The following is a 15,926-nucleotide window of genomic DNA, read 5'->3' on the forward strand; positions in this document are numbered from 1 at the left end:
GCTGAACTGTCTCACTCCATGAGAAGATTGGGATGTGACAGGCAGGCACCAAGATACTCCCCTCTGTCTTTCTCTCGAGCTTATCTACGTGGAAGGGAGGAAAGCAGATATCTGCAAAATACTGATCAAGTGTGGAATAAGTTAATTACTTGACTACAGATTTACGCTTAAGCAGCAAAAATGTCTGTTTGTCCAGTGTTTCCATGTTTAGTGAAGGGTTGAGAAGATTGTGAACCTGCAGTACTCAGCCAATGAGGAACCCGGGGAGAAAGAGATAAGCGTTGGGCAGTAGGGAATAAAAGATGTAACGCTGTTTTCTGCGCCTGCTCCTGCTTGCAGGAGTCCCACCATTGCAACTGCGAATGAAATCTGCTTTATCAGAGATACCGTCCTAGAAAATTATTTGGTTATTTCCAACACATCTCAGCTAGGCTGCAAGTGGCGAGACACAGCGTGCTCACTGAGGTGCGTTCCTGGGAGGCAGGGACAAAGTGCTAGGGAAAGGTGTGCAAGGGAGAGGTGCCTTCTTCACACCAGGCTGGTGGGGCCAGGGCAAGGCTTGCAGGAATGCAGTCTGTGCAAAGTCCTCCCTTGGCAGAAGGGCAGCTGCTTTAACTTTACTAAGGCTTCTTGTCTTCCTCTGGGGTAAGCTACCACTAACTGACTGATGAAAAGACAGAGATTTAGGTAAGATGTTAGGCAGAAATTCTTTACATAGAGGGTAGTGAGGCCCTGGCATAGGCTTCCCACAGAAGCTGTGGGTGCCCCAGCCCTGGAGGCATTCAGGGCCAAGTTGGATAGGGCCCTGGGTAGACTGAGCTGCTGGGTGGCAGCCCTGCCCACGGCAGTGGCTGGGGCTGCGTGGGCTTTAAGATCCCTTCTAGCCATTGTGTGATTCTATGAAAGAAGGCGATACCGTCCTGTCACCAAGAGAACAGAAAGCAGTCGGGCTTTACCAGTGCACAGTAACGCACAGACGCTGAGAGGAATGCGGACAACGGGAAGCCCACAGGCTGTCTCCTCGGTGCCTCCTCCCGCGGTCGCCGCAGGTGCGCGGGCGGGCTTCGCTCCCCCCGCCCCGGCGCGCACAGGGGTTACAGCAGCGCCGCGCCGCACCGCGCCGCCCCTCGCCCGGCGGCCCCTCCGCACCGTCTGTCTGGCCCCAGCAGCATCGCCGCGCACATGGCCCCGCCGCGGTAAGTCCGGTCGCGCCTCCACAACAGCGGGCGGCGCCGAGCGGAGGAGGCGCGGGCGGCGCCGGGGGGAGCTGCTCACGGGTCCGGGCCGCGCCCGCTAAGACGCAACGGGGCGCTGCCGGGGGGCGCCGGCAAAGGAGAGGCGGGGGAGTAGCGGGAGGGGCGCCTGCTGCCGGCCGCGGGCATAGGGGGCGGCCCCGCGGCTGCTTCTGTCCCGGTCAGTGCCGGCGGAGGAGGGAATTAGCGCTGCGATCTCTAAATCCGGAACAGAAAGGCGTGACCGACCGCGCGTGGGCTGCTGGCCAGCAGCGGGGGGAGGTGAGCGCAGCCGTGATGCTGGGGCCGGCGGTTGTCGTGCTGCAGCCGCGGTGCCTCGGCAACAACGAGCGCTGCGTGGGGCAGAGCGGGCTGCCGCTGCGCTTGGCGGTCCCCCTTGTGACCTCTATGGGCCTTGAAAGTGGTTCCATTTCCCGGGGCCACTGGAGGGTCTGAGAGGATGGAGCTCTCCTAAGGGCTTGCTCCACTGTGCGGATGTTCTGTATGTTATCCAGCCGTGTCTGTGTTATTCAGGCAGGGTGAATGAAGCACAGCCATCCCCACCCTGAAGGGGCAGCATGCCCGGTGTGGTGCGTCCCTGTGCCTCTCTCCACACAGAGGAAGAGGTTACACAAGGCCTGTGTGGGATAAGGTGCACAGGGGTTCTTGTTTAACACTGCTCTCTTGAGAGATGAAGCTGTGGGAATGGAATGTTGTTTCATCATTTGATATTAAAAAGAGCAATTGGTTTGAAGAAGTAGAACACAATGCATTGTATTCTGTAACTTATCCTTAGAAATAGTTGATCTAAGAAGTAAAATATTACTGGATATGTTAGTGGCATGTTTTAGAAACATTATTACGGAGTTATGTGATTAATTCTTTCTTGCAAAACTGTAATAGTTGTTAAATGTTCCAAACAATGCGAGTACAGTGTTAGGGATTAGAAAACATATTGTAGAGTTGTTCTGTTAGGATAAGAAACTCCCAGCAAAAGAAAAACAGAGTTAACAAACATGAAAGAAGCTAGGGCCTCTACACAAGGCTGAACTGTCTCACTCCATGAGAAGGTCGGGATGTGACAGGCAGGCACCAAGATACTCCCCTCTGTCTTTCTCCCGAGCTTATCTACATGGAAGGGAAGAAAGCAGATATCTGCAAAATACTGATCAAGTGTGGAATAAGTTAAATACTTAACTACAGATTTATGCTTAAGCAGCAAAAATGCGTGTTTGTCCAGTGTTTCCGTGTTTAGTGAAGGTTGAGAAAATTGTGAACCTGCAGTACTCAGCCAATGAGGAACCAGGAGAGAACGAGATAAGCATCGGGCAATAGGGAATAAAAGATGTAAAGCTGTTTTCTGCTTGCAACTGCGAATGAAATCTGCTTTATCAGAGATACCGTCCTAGAAAACTATTTGGTTATTTCCAACCATTTGGGGGCTTGTTGGGATTATTATCATCTCTTGGGGGTCTCCCCTGCTGCCCTGGACAGGATAGGTGCACCCCGCTGATTTCAGTGGTCCAGTCTGGGTGGTGAGGTGACTCCCTGGGACGGTCGATAGGGAACCGAGACCATTACTTACATAAAGGACGGGCTCTGTGAAAGCCAAGGGACAGGTAGGCACGGGTGTTGGCTGTTGCGACCCAGTAACTTCATGCACGGACCAAGGTAAGGGAATTTAATTCTTGCCTTGGGGGTCGGTTGAGACTCTTGAGTGTGTGTGACTGGGACGCACTTGAGTGCGGAGTCCCGCCCTGCGGTTCTGTTGTCCCATGAGAGGCACGGCCAGGGATGGACGGAGCGGCTGTTGGTGAAAGGAGGAGTCTCGGGAGGGGGCTGTTGGTGTGCGGTACCCTGCGCACCTGACGAAGTGCCAGCAGTGCACCCCTATTAATCCGAGGTAGGAGTACAGTACTGTGGGGGGTTGGGCCCAAAATCTGAGAATGGAGGTCTGGTAACCTGTGAGCTGGGGAGTTCATGGTAGCATTCTGGAGGGATGGGTAATAGGAGCTACCGAGAGCAGGGGAAAAGGGTCCCCGAAATCATGCCTATAGATAGCCCCTTGGGAGAAGTGCTTCAGAACTGGAAAACCAACCCCAAAACTAGGGACAAAGACAGGAAAGAGATGTTTAGATACTGTACCCAAATTTGGCCAAGAGAGCCTTTACAGGGAAAATGACTATTTTGGCCAAAATACAGATCTGACAAAGATTGGACCTGTCAGATTCTGAATTCGTATGTAAAGAATAAAACTCCCTTGTCGGAGGAAGAAATAGAATGTGCTGCTTGCTGGTCACGAGAGGTCAGTCTATTACTGGCAAAGAAAGATTTGGATCAGGAGGAGGAGGAATCAGGAAAGAAAGTTAATCGATGGGATCCCCTGGAGAATCAACCCATTCCATCCAGCCCTAATGTAGTGCAGGAGGCATCGGGCACTTCCCCAGAAGAGCAAGAGAAAACTCATAGTTATTTCACAGGAAGGAGGGCATGCTGGGCTCAGAAGGGAGTTAGAGCAGTGTAAGAGGGATATCAAAAACTTTCCTTTCCCTGACACTGACCACACTAATACTTCTATATACTCCCTATGGGAGTACACTGTCCACTGGGACAGGGGCAAATAGGTTGTGTAAACTCCCCACTCACTAGCGGAGAGGTCAGAAATTTTAAGAAGGAAATGAAATCCTTAATTGAGGATCCTGTAGCAGTAGCAGAACAATTGGACCAATTTCTGGCTCCTAACCTGTACTCATGGATGGAATTAGTGTCCATCATGGACCTATACTGTTTATGGGAGAGGAAAGGGTTATGATCAGATGAGCTGCTAGGCGGGCATGAGAAAGGAATAATCCCTCTGGATGCCTTGGGCTGGTGCCAGCAGAGCGAAAATACCCAGTGGAAGACCCTAACTGGGACTGTAATAATGCACAGCATCAGCAAAACATGAAGGACTTGTGAGATATAATAATAGCTGGAATTAAGGAGGCAGTGCCTAAGTCCCAGAATCTCACTAAGGCATTTGAGGTTCAGCAGAATAAGGATGAATCCCCTAGTGATTTTCTAGAAGAGCTTAGAGACAGAATGAGAGAATACTCAGGAATGAGTCCAGAGGATCCTGTAGCACAAAGCCTCCTTAAGGTGAATTTTGTAACTAAGGCGTGGCCAGACATACAGAAAAAAACTTCAAAAGATAGAAGGATGGAATACAAAGCCCCTGGAGGAGCTCTTACAAGAGGCTCAGAGGATATATGTTAGGAGGGAGAATGAGGAAGAAAAACAGAAAACTAGGTTAATGGTTTCCACAGTGGATCGTGTAATAAAACAAAGGCTGGATAATAGGGGAAGTAAAACAGAAGAGAGATTGGGTCCTGGAGGGGGGCAAAGAAAAGAAAAATTCCGAGGATATCGATCCAGACCTCAGTCAGAGAATAGTGAAAAGAGGTGTTTCAGGTGTGGAAAGCCAGGACGTATAAAGAGAAACTGCCCAGAGTGGGGGAGAGAGGAGAAGCTACAAGCTGCCTTAAATTCAGAATAAGAGTGTCAGGGGCTCTTGAAAGATTGGTCCCACCAGGAGCCCTTGGTAAATATGAAAGTGGGACCTGAAGAGGAGGATATTGTATTTTTAGTTGATACTGGGGCAGCTCGGTCATCGCTGGCTCATAAAGCATCAGTACTCAAACTAACAAATGAGATTCTAAGAGTAACGGGCATAAAGGGAAAGGGGATGACAGTACCACTTTTTGAAAAACTAAATTGAGATTAGACAGTAAGACAATAACAACTCTACAATATGTTTTCTAATCCCTAACACTATACTCGCATTGTTTGGAACATTTAACCACTATTACAGTTTTGCAAGAAAGAATTAATCACATAATTCAGTAACAATGTTTGTAAAACATGCCGCTAACATATCCAGTAATATTTTACTTCTTAAATCAACTATTTCTAAGGATAAGTTACAGAATACAATGCATTGTGTTCTACTTCTTCAAACCAATTGCTCTTTTTAATATCAAATGCCGAAACAACATTCCATTCCCACAATTCCTCCCTCTTTTTCTTTCACAGTGTTGATTTCTGCAATTCCTTCTTGTTTTTTTTCTTAGCAAAAGAAAAACAGATTTAGCAAACATGAAAGAAGCTAGTGCCTCAACTCAAGGCCGAGCTGTCTCACACTGTGAGAAGGTCGGGATGTGACAGGCAGGCACCAAGACACTCCCCTCTGTCTTTCTCCCGAGCTTATCTATGTGGAAGGGAGGAAAGCAGATATCTGCAAAATACTGATCAAGTGTGGAATAAGTTAATTACTTGACTACAGATTTACACTTAAGCAGCAAAAATGTCTGTTTGTCCAGTGTTTCCATGTTTAGTGAAGGGTTGACAAGATTGTGAACCTGCAGTACTCAGCCAATGAGGAACCCGGGGAGAAAGAGATAAGCGTTGGGCAGTAGGGAATAAAAGATGTAAGGCTGTTTTCTGCGCCCGCTCCTGCTTGCAGGAGTCCCGCCATTGCAACTGCGAATGAAATCTGCTTTATCAGAGATACCGTCCTGGAAGATTATTTGGCTATTTCCAACGAAGCTGACTGCTCATGCTCTGAGGAGCTTTGAGGCTGCTCTGAACTTGGAGTGAATAGAGGTGCAGAAAACCTTGTCAGGTCCCCAGAGAGCTTTCACCCTGCTGTTACCACAGGCAGCTTTGTATGGTCTTACCCATATGGCTGGTGTTTGTGAAAGGAGCAGCGCTACAGCCAGAGTTCCCATGAATGAGACTCTACTCCTTACTTTTTGAGAGCCAAGAGGAGTTCCTTAACATGAATGTTTATCCTATATGTCATAGCATGTGTTTCAGGAGTAGCTGCAAACCATGTGCCAACACCGGTGCAATAGAATGCTGGACCGGCAGTTCCTCTGCAGGGGGATAGGCCTTCAGCAGGTAGAGCTGTCCTTGCATGTGTTTATTCACACACAGATGTCTAAAGAAGATTAGTCCCTTCATGCTTCTGAGCAGAAACACTTCTCCTTGGTGAGGAAAGGCCAGCATTCTGCTCTACAGTCACTGAAGGAGATAACAAACTCCTGCTCTCTGCAGAGGAGAGTTAGTGATGGCAGTGGTACAAGCCCACCTAGGAGAAGTATTACTTCTTTCCATCTTGCCCTGTTTGAGGATAGAGATGTTCAGACCAAGCAGTAGTAGATGAACAGTTTGTGTAGGAAAGAACAATGCATCTTTGAGACAATTATTTTTGAGAAGACAACATCTTTATCTTTGAATCCTGGGCCTGGGTTTTCCCTTGCCCTCAGAAGAAAATTTCTTTCCCTAGTTCTCACCCTTGGCCTGAGGAAGTGCTGCAACCCCAATGGTGCCTCAGGCCTGGGAAGGAGGATTCTACTTACTCTGTTCCCATACATCTCCTCTAAGCTGCAATGGCTCATCCATTTTGCTGATCACTTTTTTCTCCCATGTTCTGCGTCAGTCCTGTTTGCCCCCTGAGACACACTTGCGTTGTTCAGGGCCTCCAGCAGCTTCAGGGCAGCAGCCTGCAGCTCTTCCTCCATCACTGCCTTTCCCATGCTCAGCAGCTGCTGCATTGTATGCAGCAAGCTCTGTACGTGCCTGTCCTGCAGCCTCAGGAAGAGATCCTCAATGTCAGTGGCAGGCAGCTGTGCCTGCTGCTGGCCGCTGACTGTCACCTCTGTGGGGTGTGAGGTGGAAGGCTGCATTTTCCCCAGCAGTGGTAAGCCATCAGGTGAGAAACTGGAGACGTCAGCTCCTTCCATGTTAGGGCTGGAGCTGGATGGCTGGGTGGTTGCAGGAAAGGTGGGAAAAATAGGCTGGGGACTGAAGATAGCAGACAATGCTGCATCGCTGCTCAGGGCCACGTTGTCAAAAGTTTGTGTGCTGCCCAGGTTGGGCTTGTGCTCTCCCGGGCATGCAGTCCGCTGTGGAGGAGAAAAACATTTCTCTAGAGGTGGTGGGCCTGAGGAACAGGTGCCTGGCCTCTGCCCTGCACTGTGACATTGGTACTCATAGCGCTGTCCCATTCTTCCCATTCCCTGCCAAGATGAGCTCCCTTAAGCCCAAGGAGGGAAAGAATCCTTCTGCTGTCCTGATCATACCTCTCTATAAGTCTCCTTTTGTGACTCCTAGTTATCTTCCCATGAAGCCTGCACAGCTCACTATTTCTCCTGCAGTAGCTTTGTTATTTCACCTTGCTTGGGAATGAGAGCTGGTCATAAGGACAGAGGTGGCTCTCAGAGGTTCATTTTTTTCAAGAATACCTTCCCCAATGTCTCATTTTTGGCAGGTGGTTGCAGGTGCCACCTGTGTAGACTGGTCAGCTTGGTGTGGATGCCCCTAACAAGTGGGCTGCCCACAGCTCTCCTTTACCTTCCCTGACTATAGCCTCTTTTTTGCACTTCCTCATTTCACATTCATTGCATCAGTGCCCGGAGCACAATGCACCAGGTCATCAGGAAATAGTGAAATAGCTCACCTTAATGAAATACCTTTTTGTAGTGCAGCGATAAAAAGCAAATGCGCAGAAGTTGGGGAAGAAGGAAGTTTCTGGCAGTTCCGAGCATATGGGTCCTAGAAAAAAGCAAATAAAGCATGGACTTGGTGGTAAACTCCAGTGCTGAGGTCCCACCAACGTTCAGCAATAATCTGTCAAAAGACATCTCTCCATTAGAAAACCTCATGTGCTTGGGAGAAACTCCACTGCTTCCTGGTCATCTCAGCCACTGAAGCCCTGAGAAGAGGCTGGTGCTAAGTACATGTGGCTGCCATCAGGTGTAAGACAGGGTGTTCAGAAATAGATGCCTTCTTCTTACCTGGGACTACTGCCCGTCCTCTCTCTTACCAGTTCCCAAGTGTCAGTCCCCTCCCAGCACAGAGTTTGCAGTGCTGGCACTGCAGGGCCCCTATCCATCTGCCTTCCCATGGCAGTTGTGGTTGCCTTTACCTTCTGGGATGACTCCATGGTTTTCATACTCATCCAGTCTCCGGACTATGGGGTTCTGGCAGCCGTACAGTGCGCGAAGGTGGCAGGCGGTGCTGGCGCGTTGGGAGGTCTGAAGGGACCTGAAGAACTGGTGGTACTCATCATTGGAGAGTGGTGTGCCCAGTTGCTGTGCCTTTCCAACCCAAGGGCCAGCAGCGCGGCCCCAACCTGACAGCACTGGTGAGAAATGAAATGCAGGGGGGTAGGAGGAGGAAATGCTAACCATGGCACGCTCAGAAGAGCTATCAGGGTGAACCCAGACCTCTGTTGCCTTGTCTGGATGCGAGGTCCAGAACAGTGCTGTGAGAGGGTAAAAACTGAGGTTGAGGCATGGAGGGGACCAGCTCTGCCCATACTAACACGGGTGTAGTATTCTGGTGACTGTATGTGGCTGAGGGGCCTTCACCAAAATCTCTGGAGATTGAAATCCTGAGCTGGGAGGAAGGTCTGGGAAGTCCTGGCTGGTACTGAGGATGCAGCTTTGCTATCAGACTTGGAGCAGGGAGGTGGATTCCTTTCAAGACTTTTGTGTCTGCAAATTCTCTATGTCTTTTAAGTGTGTGACCTCTTGAGTTAATACAGTGTGCCCCAACAGGTATGGATATGCCCTTAAAATGGTCCAAGAATTCACTGAACCCATGTGCAAAACTTAAAGCCAATTCTTCCCTGCAAAGAACATTATGAAAGCTGGCGATATCAGACATTTGGAGGCTAGATGAGCCCAAATAAAAGTGCCATGTGCAATCTTAGTTTTATCTCCTTATGCATATGCTTTGTATCCATTATTTAAGTCCACAGCAAGCTACTCTTCTTTCCTTAGGACTTCAGTGTCCCTTCATTGTGGAGACTTGACCTGTCACACATGGGGAAGTAAAATTGTAAGATAGACTTGTGCTGCATTCAGGATATCTGCCTCATTTCCCACAGGGGTACGGAAGAAGGAAGCAGGAAGAAGCTGGAAGAGGAAGGGTAGTTTTGTGGGTGTTGTGCTAAGAAGTAGGTTTTATACCTGGCTACACCACAGAGGCTTCTGTGTGATGCTGGGCTAGTGCCAGGCTTCTCAGTGTGGTGTTGATGGAATTTTGCTTACCTTGTGTGTTGCCATTTATATGAAGGCTGAGGTCTCCTAGAGCTTTGGAGTCTGCATGTGCTGTATTTTGAAAGCAAGTGCTACATAGCATCTACTCTGAGAAGACAGGGCTGAAGCATCTCAAACTGAGATTCTGAAAGTAGTGGGTATTTTTAACTTTAATCCTTCTCTGCCCTCATTTTGCTATTTGCAAAATCACTACAAACGAATTAACAGCTGTGAAGCACTAGAATGTAGAGTGTATAGAAAGTTCACAAGGAAGAGAGTCATTTGAATAGGATCTGCACGTAAATCAAGCACAGAACAATAAGAATGACTGCTTACTGAACAGCTGCTCATTGCAAAGGCATTGTCCATCCCAAAACAGCCTGAAACAGCCAAAATCCATGTGAAAAGAAGATAAGCAAGAGCTGTGTTGCTGTGTGCACAGAGGGAACAAATCAAGAGTTGCAAAATGAATGCAATTTAGGGATGATGTAAGCGTTCTTTTCGACTTTGCAACCTCTGGAGTAGTCTGTTAATCTTTGTCTTCTTTTTTCTTGTAAAGGCAAACTTAAACATTTCTACATGGCTTCTATCTTGTTAGGATCTCTGCCTTCTTATTAACATCTGTGTGCCTGTAGATGCAGCGCGATCAAATAAAAGTGCGTAACTTCCCCCTTGAACTGACCATAGAGGTTATTGAGCCTTCTGTGAAACAGAACAGAATGAGACACAGCAAAGTGACTGTAGAAATCTACAGAAAGTGGGGGAATGAGGAAACCAGGAAATATGGGACTCCCCCACAGCCTCTCACTAGGATGTAGGCTGATAGGCCATGTCTTTCTGTCCATTTCTTCCAACTCTAAAACCTTCTGTTTGCCTTTAACCAAGGTCGTCTCTCACATCTCCCTCTGCCTCCCCTACCTCCTCATCTGGCCGTTTCTTCCCTTCTTGGCTGGTTGTTTGAGCCCAAGTCTGTGCTCTCATTTCTGATCTGTGTGCCAAGCTGTGTCACATCTCCAGACTCCACCCCTGCTCCAGGCTCTGCTCAGCTGTGTCCAGCTCCAAGTCCTTCCTCCCTCAGGCCAGTCCCTCCCTGTCTCTCCTTGATGAATAACATACCAGCTCCAGTGTATAAAGACTGGTGAAACTGTAAGCGTCTGAGATCTGTGTATTGATGTTTTTTGGGGGTGCCCTTTTCTCTTCATCTCGCCTCCAGTGTGCCCACACTGGAGTACACCAGGGGTGAGGAGGCAGAGAGCAGCCAGGTGAGCCATCCTTCCTCACACCCTGACCGGAAGGAGAGACATTTTCTACTCACTGATCAGAACCAGGAGAGCCTGCATGACTGACATGGCACTGTCCTGCCTGAGCCAGGCTATCACCTGCCCGTGTCCTCCCTCCTGTACCAGGGGTGCTGGGACAGGCAGTGGGGAGCACAGCAGGCTTCCCTTGTTTCTGGTGGTGATGTGTGGTGTCACAGACGCCTTCATTCTTTGCTCTGTTGTCCCTTGCTTCCGTGGTTCCCCACTTCCGTGCACCCAACAGCAGCTGTTTGTTGGGTTTGTGGCAGATATATGTCCTCCCTATTACTGCTTAACCGAAGGTTGGCACAGTGGCTCCCTGTGCCAGCTGTGTCATGGGGCTGTCCCTTTGGGCCTCTGCCCATCATGTCAGGAGCTCAGTGCAGCTCATCTCCTTCCTCCTTTGTCTCACTGATGTCTCATCAGCCACAATGTTGCCTAAGGACATGGCACTGTCTAGGCATGGCTGACCAGCACCTTGCCCCCACCTGGGTACTTGATAGTGTTTCAGGCTTCCCACCTTTTTTATGGCAGTCATCAAGCAGTAATGCTTTTCTGCCACATTCCCAGCTCTGCACAAAATAAGCTCTCTTCTGTATCTGCTTTTTTCTTCTGCAGGTGCTCACCATCTTGGGATGCATATCGACCGTCAGTTTGGAGCTACTCTTGAATGATAACAGAAAGGGACTGAAGCAGAAAGGTGGCTTTCCTCTCCTAAAACCATCAGGATGTCTCAGCAGGGTCAGGCCTACCTGCTGCCTTGTATGTTCAACGGGGACACGTGGGGAGGGAGGGCTCAGCTTCCCTACCATGTTCCAGTGGCACGATGCAAAGCCATGTAACTGAAATGATGCAATGCCATTGCAGAGTTAGTATTCACATGCACAGTTTTTAAGCATCTTCTTTCTCTAACCTGTACCTTTCTGGCTGTTCAGAATTCAGCATCTTAAAATGCCCCAGTGTGCTGCACAAATGCAGCCCAGAGCTAAATAGGTGACCTAATTTTCCATCCTACAAAACCCACTCGTACGCTGTACTTCTGCTCTGAAGAAGAAGTCCTTGTATGTTGGCACTCAAAACTGCCCAATCCAAATGATGTCAGTGCTCACACACACACGTGTGTAGCTGCATTTTTCAGCTCATCTCCAGCCCTGGGCTCTGTCAGGAATGAGGCAGCCACAGTGTCATTATGCTGAACAGGATGGGAAATTCTGCCTTTGGTCTGCTATTGCTGCTGCTGATGTGTGAACAGATCAAAATCCCTCCCTCAGCCCTCCCTCAGCCTGGCTGAGTCACCAAGCAAATGCTCCTCCATGGAAGCAATGGAGAAGACTCTAGGCAGATGCAGAAAGCAATGCATGCATGCGGGCAGCATTTTCCTCTGCTTCAGCAGGGCTGTACTGTGTCATATTTAACACACCGGGAGGAAAGTTGACAGGGAGAAAATGGCTTCAGGCTTCTCTGTTTTCTGTACAGAACTCAGCAAGCTGACAGGCAGCTCTCAGTAGCATGTGCAGCCAACCCTGTCTTTGCTGTGTGAGCGGCCCTGGCTAGCAGACCCCACCAGCAGTGTCACAATGTGTGGCAGAACATCAGTGACCCTGACTTGTGCTTCTGAGCATTATTTTATATCTGGCCTAGGATGCTTTCATTTCCTAAATCTCATTCTCAACACTGCTACTAGAACTGATGGTATTTGTTACATCTGTTTTCCCTCTCTGATCAGGAGCTGCTGTCCCTGACTTTTCTTTAACCTCATGGGCAGAGTGAAGAGAAACAGCACTGTGTCTAGGAGGAACTGAACTCTGAAACAGTGGAGGTTCTCAAAAGGTGAGAAATTGAATAGCGCATGCCTGAAGGAGAAATACAAGAGTAAATGCTGAAAATCTGGTTTTGTTGTGCTGCATGCTTCACACTCATCCTACGTCTCAGCTCCTGTACTAATAGACTTTGTTCTCAGGAATATTTCTAGGCAAGGTATGCAAAAGTGAAACACGGTCCTGGGGAATCCAGGACCCTTTGAAGAGAAGTCTGTGTGAAATTAAATCAAATACCGTGTTTTTTTCAGCAAAGATCTATATTTGGAATGTTAGGAGGCCTAAATAATCACAATGTGGCTTTTTCTTCCTTTTACTCTGACGATATTTTAATGTGTTGTTGGTCAGTAAGCTGTCCTGAGGTCTGTGCTGGGGGGGCAGTGCTATTATTTTATTTGTACTGTGAATGCTTTTCAGCCTTGAGTGTTATAAGCAGAACTTCAAGCATCAGTATAACCACTGTGGTGTTTTTTTCCCACATCAACAGATCAGCCAACTCAAAACCTGAGGGGCTTAGCCTGCAGCATTCTGCTCTGCTTCTGACCTCCCACACATAAGATGATATTGGCACTGTAAGCAGTGCCCTCCAGCTAATCTGCTAGCATTCATTTCCCAGTTGTGTTCTCCGCACTAATACAAAATCAGGAGCCTCAAAATGTTTCAGTCTATAAATGTACCTTTCCATGCTTGATTAATAAAGTAGTTTATCATTCCATTCAGTTGCCTATCTGTTCTGTAGACAAATTCTAGATACAATTTGCTGCAGAATATGTCTGGTTTTCTTTGTAAGGAAAAGGTTTATGACTACAAAGAAGGAAAGTACTCTGCTTAGCAGGGGATGATGTTTCTGTGGTGCTGTCTGCTTCCTTCCTTGATTAAGCATGGGAATGCTGGAGAACAGCAGTAATTCACAGAGAACAGGAAGAGAAAAAAGGAGAGGGTTATTCATCGCTAGCTCCTCTGTTCACTCCAGCAGGTGGCCAGACCATGGGTGACATACAGAAGGCTCAACCTCATCAGGAAAAGCCTGCGAGAGCTGACTTGCACCCGTTCATCTCCAGAAGGCCCACTACAGGTACTCTGCAGGACTCTGATGAAAGACCAGACTGCAAGCAGGAGCTGGAGATGGAAAATGAGGTGAAGCTGTCTTTTGTAAAGAGGCAGGGAAAGGGAGCTGTCATGGCAGTGTGGGATTGCGAGGGTGATGGCACTCCCATTGGCAAGGTGGTCCTTGCTGGGGACAGGCCAGACCCTCCAGTGTGCGGGAATGGCACCATTTGGATTCAGCAGGTGGGAGAGAAAACCTACGAATGTCCCGAATGTGGGAAGAACTTCAGCCGGAGCTCGTATCTCAGCCAGCACCAGAGGATCCACCTGGCAGAGAAACCCTTCAGCTGCTCTGAATGTGGGAAGAGTTTCACCCGCAACTCGGACCTGATCAAACACCAGCGGATCCATACAGGAGAGAAGCCCTACCAGTGCAACGAGTGTGAGAAGACCTTCAGCCAGAGGTCCAACGTGATCAGGCACCAGCGGACCCACACGGGAGAGAGACACTACCAGTGCAATGAGTGCGGGAAGAGCTTCAGCCAGAACTCGCATCTCATCGTCCATCAGAGGAGCCACAAAGGAGAGAAACCATTTCATTGCCCCCGGTGTGAGAAAAGCTTCAGCGACCGCTCCTCCCTTATCATACACCGGAGGGTCCACACTGGAGAGAAGCCCCACAAGTGCCAGGTATGCGGGAAACATTTTCGAGACAGTTCAGCCATCATTCGGCATCACAGGATCCACACAGGAGAGAAACCCTACAAGTGCACCGAATGTGGGAAAACCTTCCGCCAGAGCTCCTCGCTGGTGACCCACATGCGGACGCATACAGGCGAGAAACCCTACAAATGCCCTGTGTGTGGGAAGAGCTTTAGCCAGAGCTCAGCACTCACCACGCATCGCCGCATCCACGGGGGAGAGGTGTTGCCCCTGTACCATGGCAGCCTCTTGGCCAGCCCCTACCAGTGCGCTGAGTGCGGCAGGCGGTGCAGCGACCAACCCACTCTCATCAAGCACCAGACCACGCATGTGGAGGAGCGGCCCTACATCTGCGTGGAGTGTGGGGACAGCTTCCGTCGGAGCTCAGCACTCAATGTCCACTTGAGGATCCACCGTGGGGAGAGACCCTACAAGTGTGAGGAATGTGGGAAAACCTTCCGGCATAGCTCAGCTTTGGGTGCACACTTGAGGATTCATGCGGGATCCAAGCCCTACGAGTGCGCTGAGTGTGGGAAAAGCTTCCGGAAAAGCTCGACGCTTAAAGTGCATTTGAAAATCCATGTGGTCAAGAAGCCTTATAAATGTACTGTGGGTAGGAGGACTCTCTCTTCCTGTTCTCTTCTCCCATAGGGTTGGTTGGAGCAGAAAATGAGCAGAATTTGATTGTGTCTGAGGGCACGTAAAAAACATAGGTACTGAGAATTACAGTGGCAAAAGGCTAAGGAGACACCGTAGCAGCTCTAGTGTCAGGGCTGGGTGCTTAGCCCCAGTGGTATGTTAAATTATGAGGTCAGGGAGCTCATGCTAGGAACTGCGTACTGGCAGTTAAAAAGAGTACTGAGAGCTGAGGGGAGACCAGGTTCTGTGTAATTTGGGGACTGTGAGTATGCGGTAGAACACAAGCAGAAGAATTGGGCTTTTAAAATAACTTTTCAACAAAGCAAAAGATCAAATTTAAAAGGTCCAAGTTGGCTCTCATTCAAAACTCCAGCTCATTAGGCACTGCAGTAGACTTAGAAACTCATATTTTCCATTAAATATGGTGAGTTGACCCTGTATTTGAGCAGGCACTTCCAATTCCTTGAGTCCAAAACTGAGGAGGTGAACCTCAACCTGTTTTGTTTTTCAATCCTCTGTTCCAAATCCTACATGGGATGATGAATTCCTACCTCCATACAGAACATCTGGGTGACAAAATGGCTGAGTAAAGTGAAACTGGCAGAGCTGTTCCCAGAAGACTTGGACATGCAAGCGTAGCCAGTTGGAGCACTGCCCATCACCGGTGTTGGGCAGCTTTGTCCTCCTTGTTTTTTAACACCTTCCTGTTAGGAACATCAACAAAACGTGGGCAAAACAGTGGCCTTACATTGTTTAACCAAAAAAAAAAAAAAAAGGGTTCCCCCTAGATGTGTGTGTGTTATACTTAGCACGTATGATAGGTTCCTACTGGTAGGCAGGAGACTGTTTGCAATTTTGTAGTCCTTTATGTGAGAGAACTCTTCTTCAGCTCCCTGCTGTTTGTGCTTTAGTAACGTGTAAAGCTCGGTGTTAAGTTAGGAATTCGAGCTTTAGGTTAGGAATTCCTAATATTACATGTAGTGCCGTGGCAACGACTGTGTTACAGAAACCTCCTCTGTATTGCTGTGTTTTGTTACGAGGGATGTGTTTCCATCCTAAATAAACTTTTTTTTTTCTTTTTTTTTTTTTCCTCTGTGTGATGCTGTT

At 48.6% G+C, this 15,926-nt stretch overlaps 1 protein-coding gene across 15 annotated transcripts; it reads left to right on the forward strand.

The window, feature by feature from the left end:
• The first annotated feature begins 343 nt into the window (after positions 1–343).
• LOC125688346 (zinc finger protein 501-like) lies at positions 344–15,900 on the forward strand. 15 transcript variants are annotated; one of them, XM_048934352.1, is made up of 4 exons: positions 519–1,196; positions 11,233–12,444; positions 13,405–13,568; positions 13,722–15,900. In XM_048934352.1, exons 3-4 carry the CDS (start codon positions 13,419–13,421, stop codon positions 14,829–14,831), a joined length of 1,260 nt encoding a protein of 419 aa, XP_048790309.1. In that variant the 5' UTR covers positions 519–1,196; positions 11,233–12,444; positions 13,405–13,418; the 3' UTR covers positions 14,832–15,900. The 15 variants fall into 15 exon arrangements, with proteins under 15 accessions (XP_048790297.1, XP_048790309.1, XP_048790301.1 ...); XM_048934344.1 differs by having other exon boundaries at positions 520–1,196; positions 11,233–11,482; positions 12,380–12,444; positions 13,405–15,900; XM_048934345.1 differs by having other exon boundaries at positions 520–1,196; positions 11,233–11,482; positions 12,380–12,444; positions 13,408–15,900.
• Positions 15,901–15,926: the final 26 nt, after the last annotated feature.

This window comes from Lagopus muta, chromosome 1 (genome assembly GCF_023343835.1).
Source record: "Lagopus muta isolate bLagMut1 chromosome 1, bLagMut1 primary, whole genome shotgun sequence".
NCBI lineage: Eukaryota > Metazoa > Chordata > Aves > Galliformes > Phasianidae > Lagopus > Lagopus muta.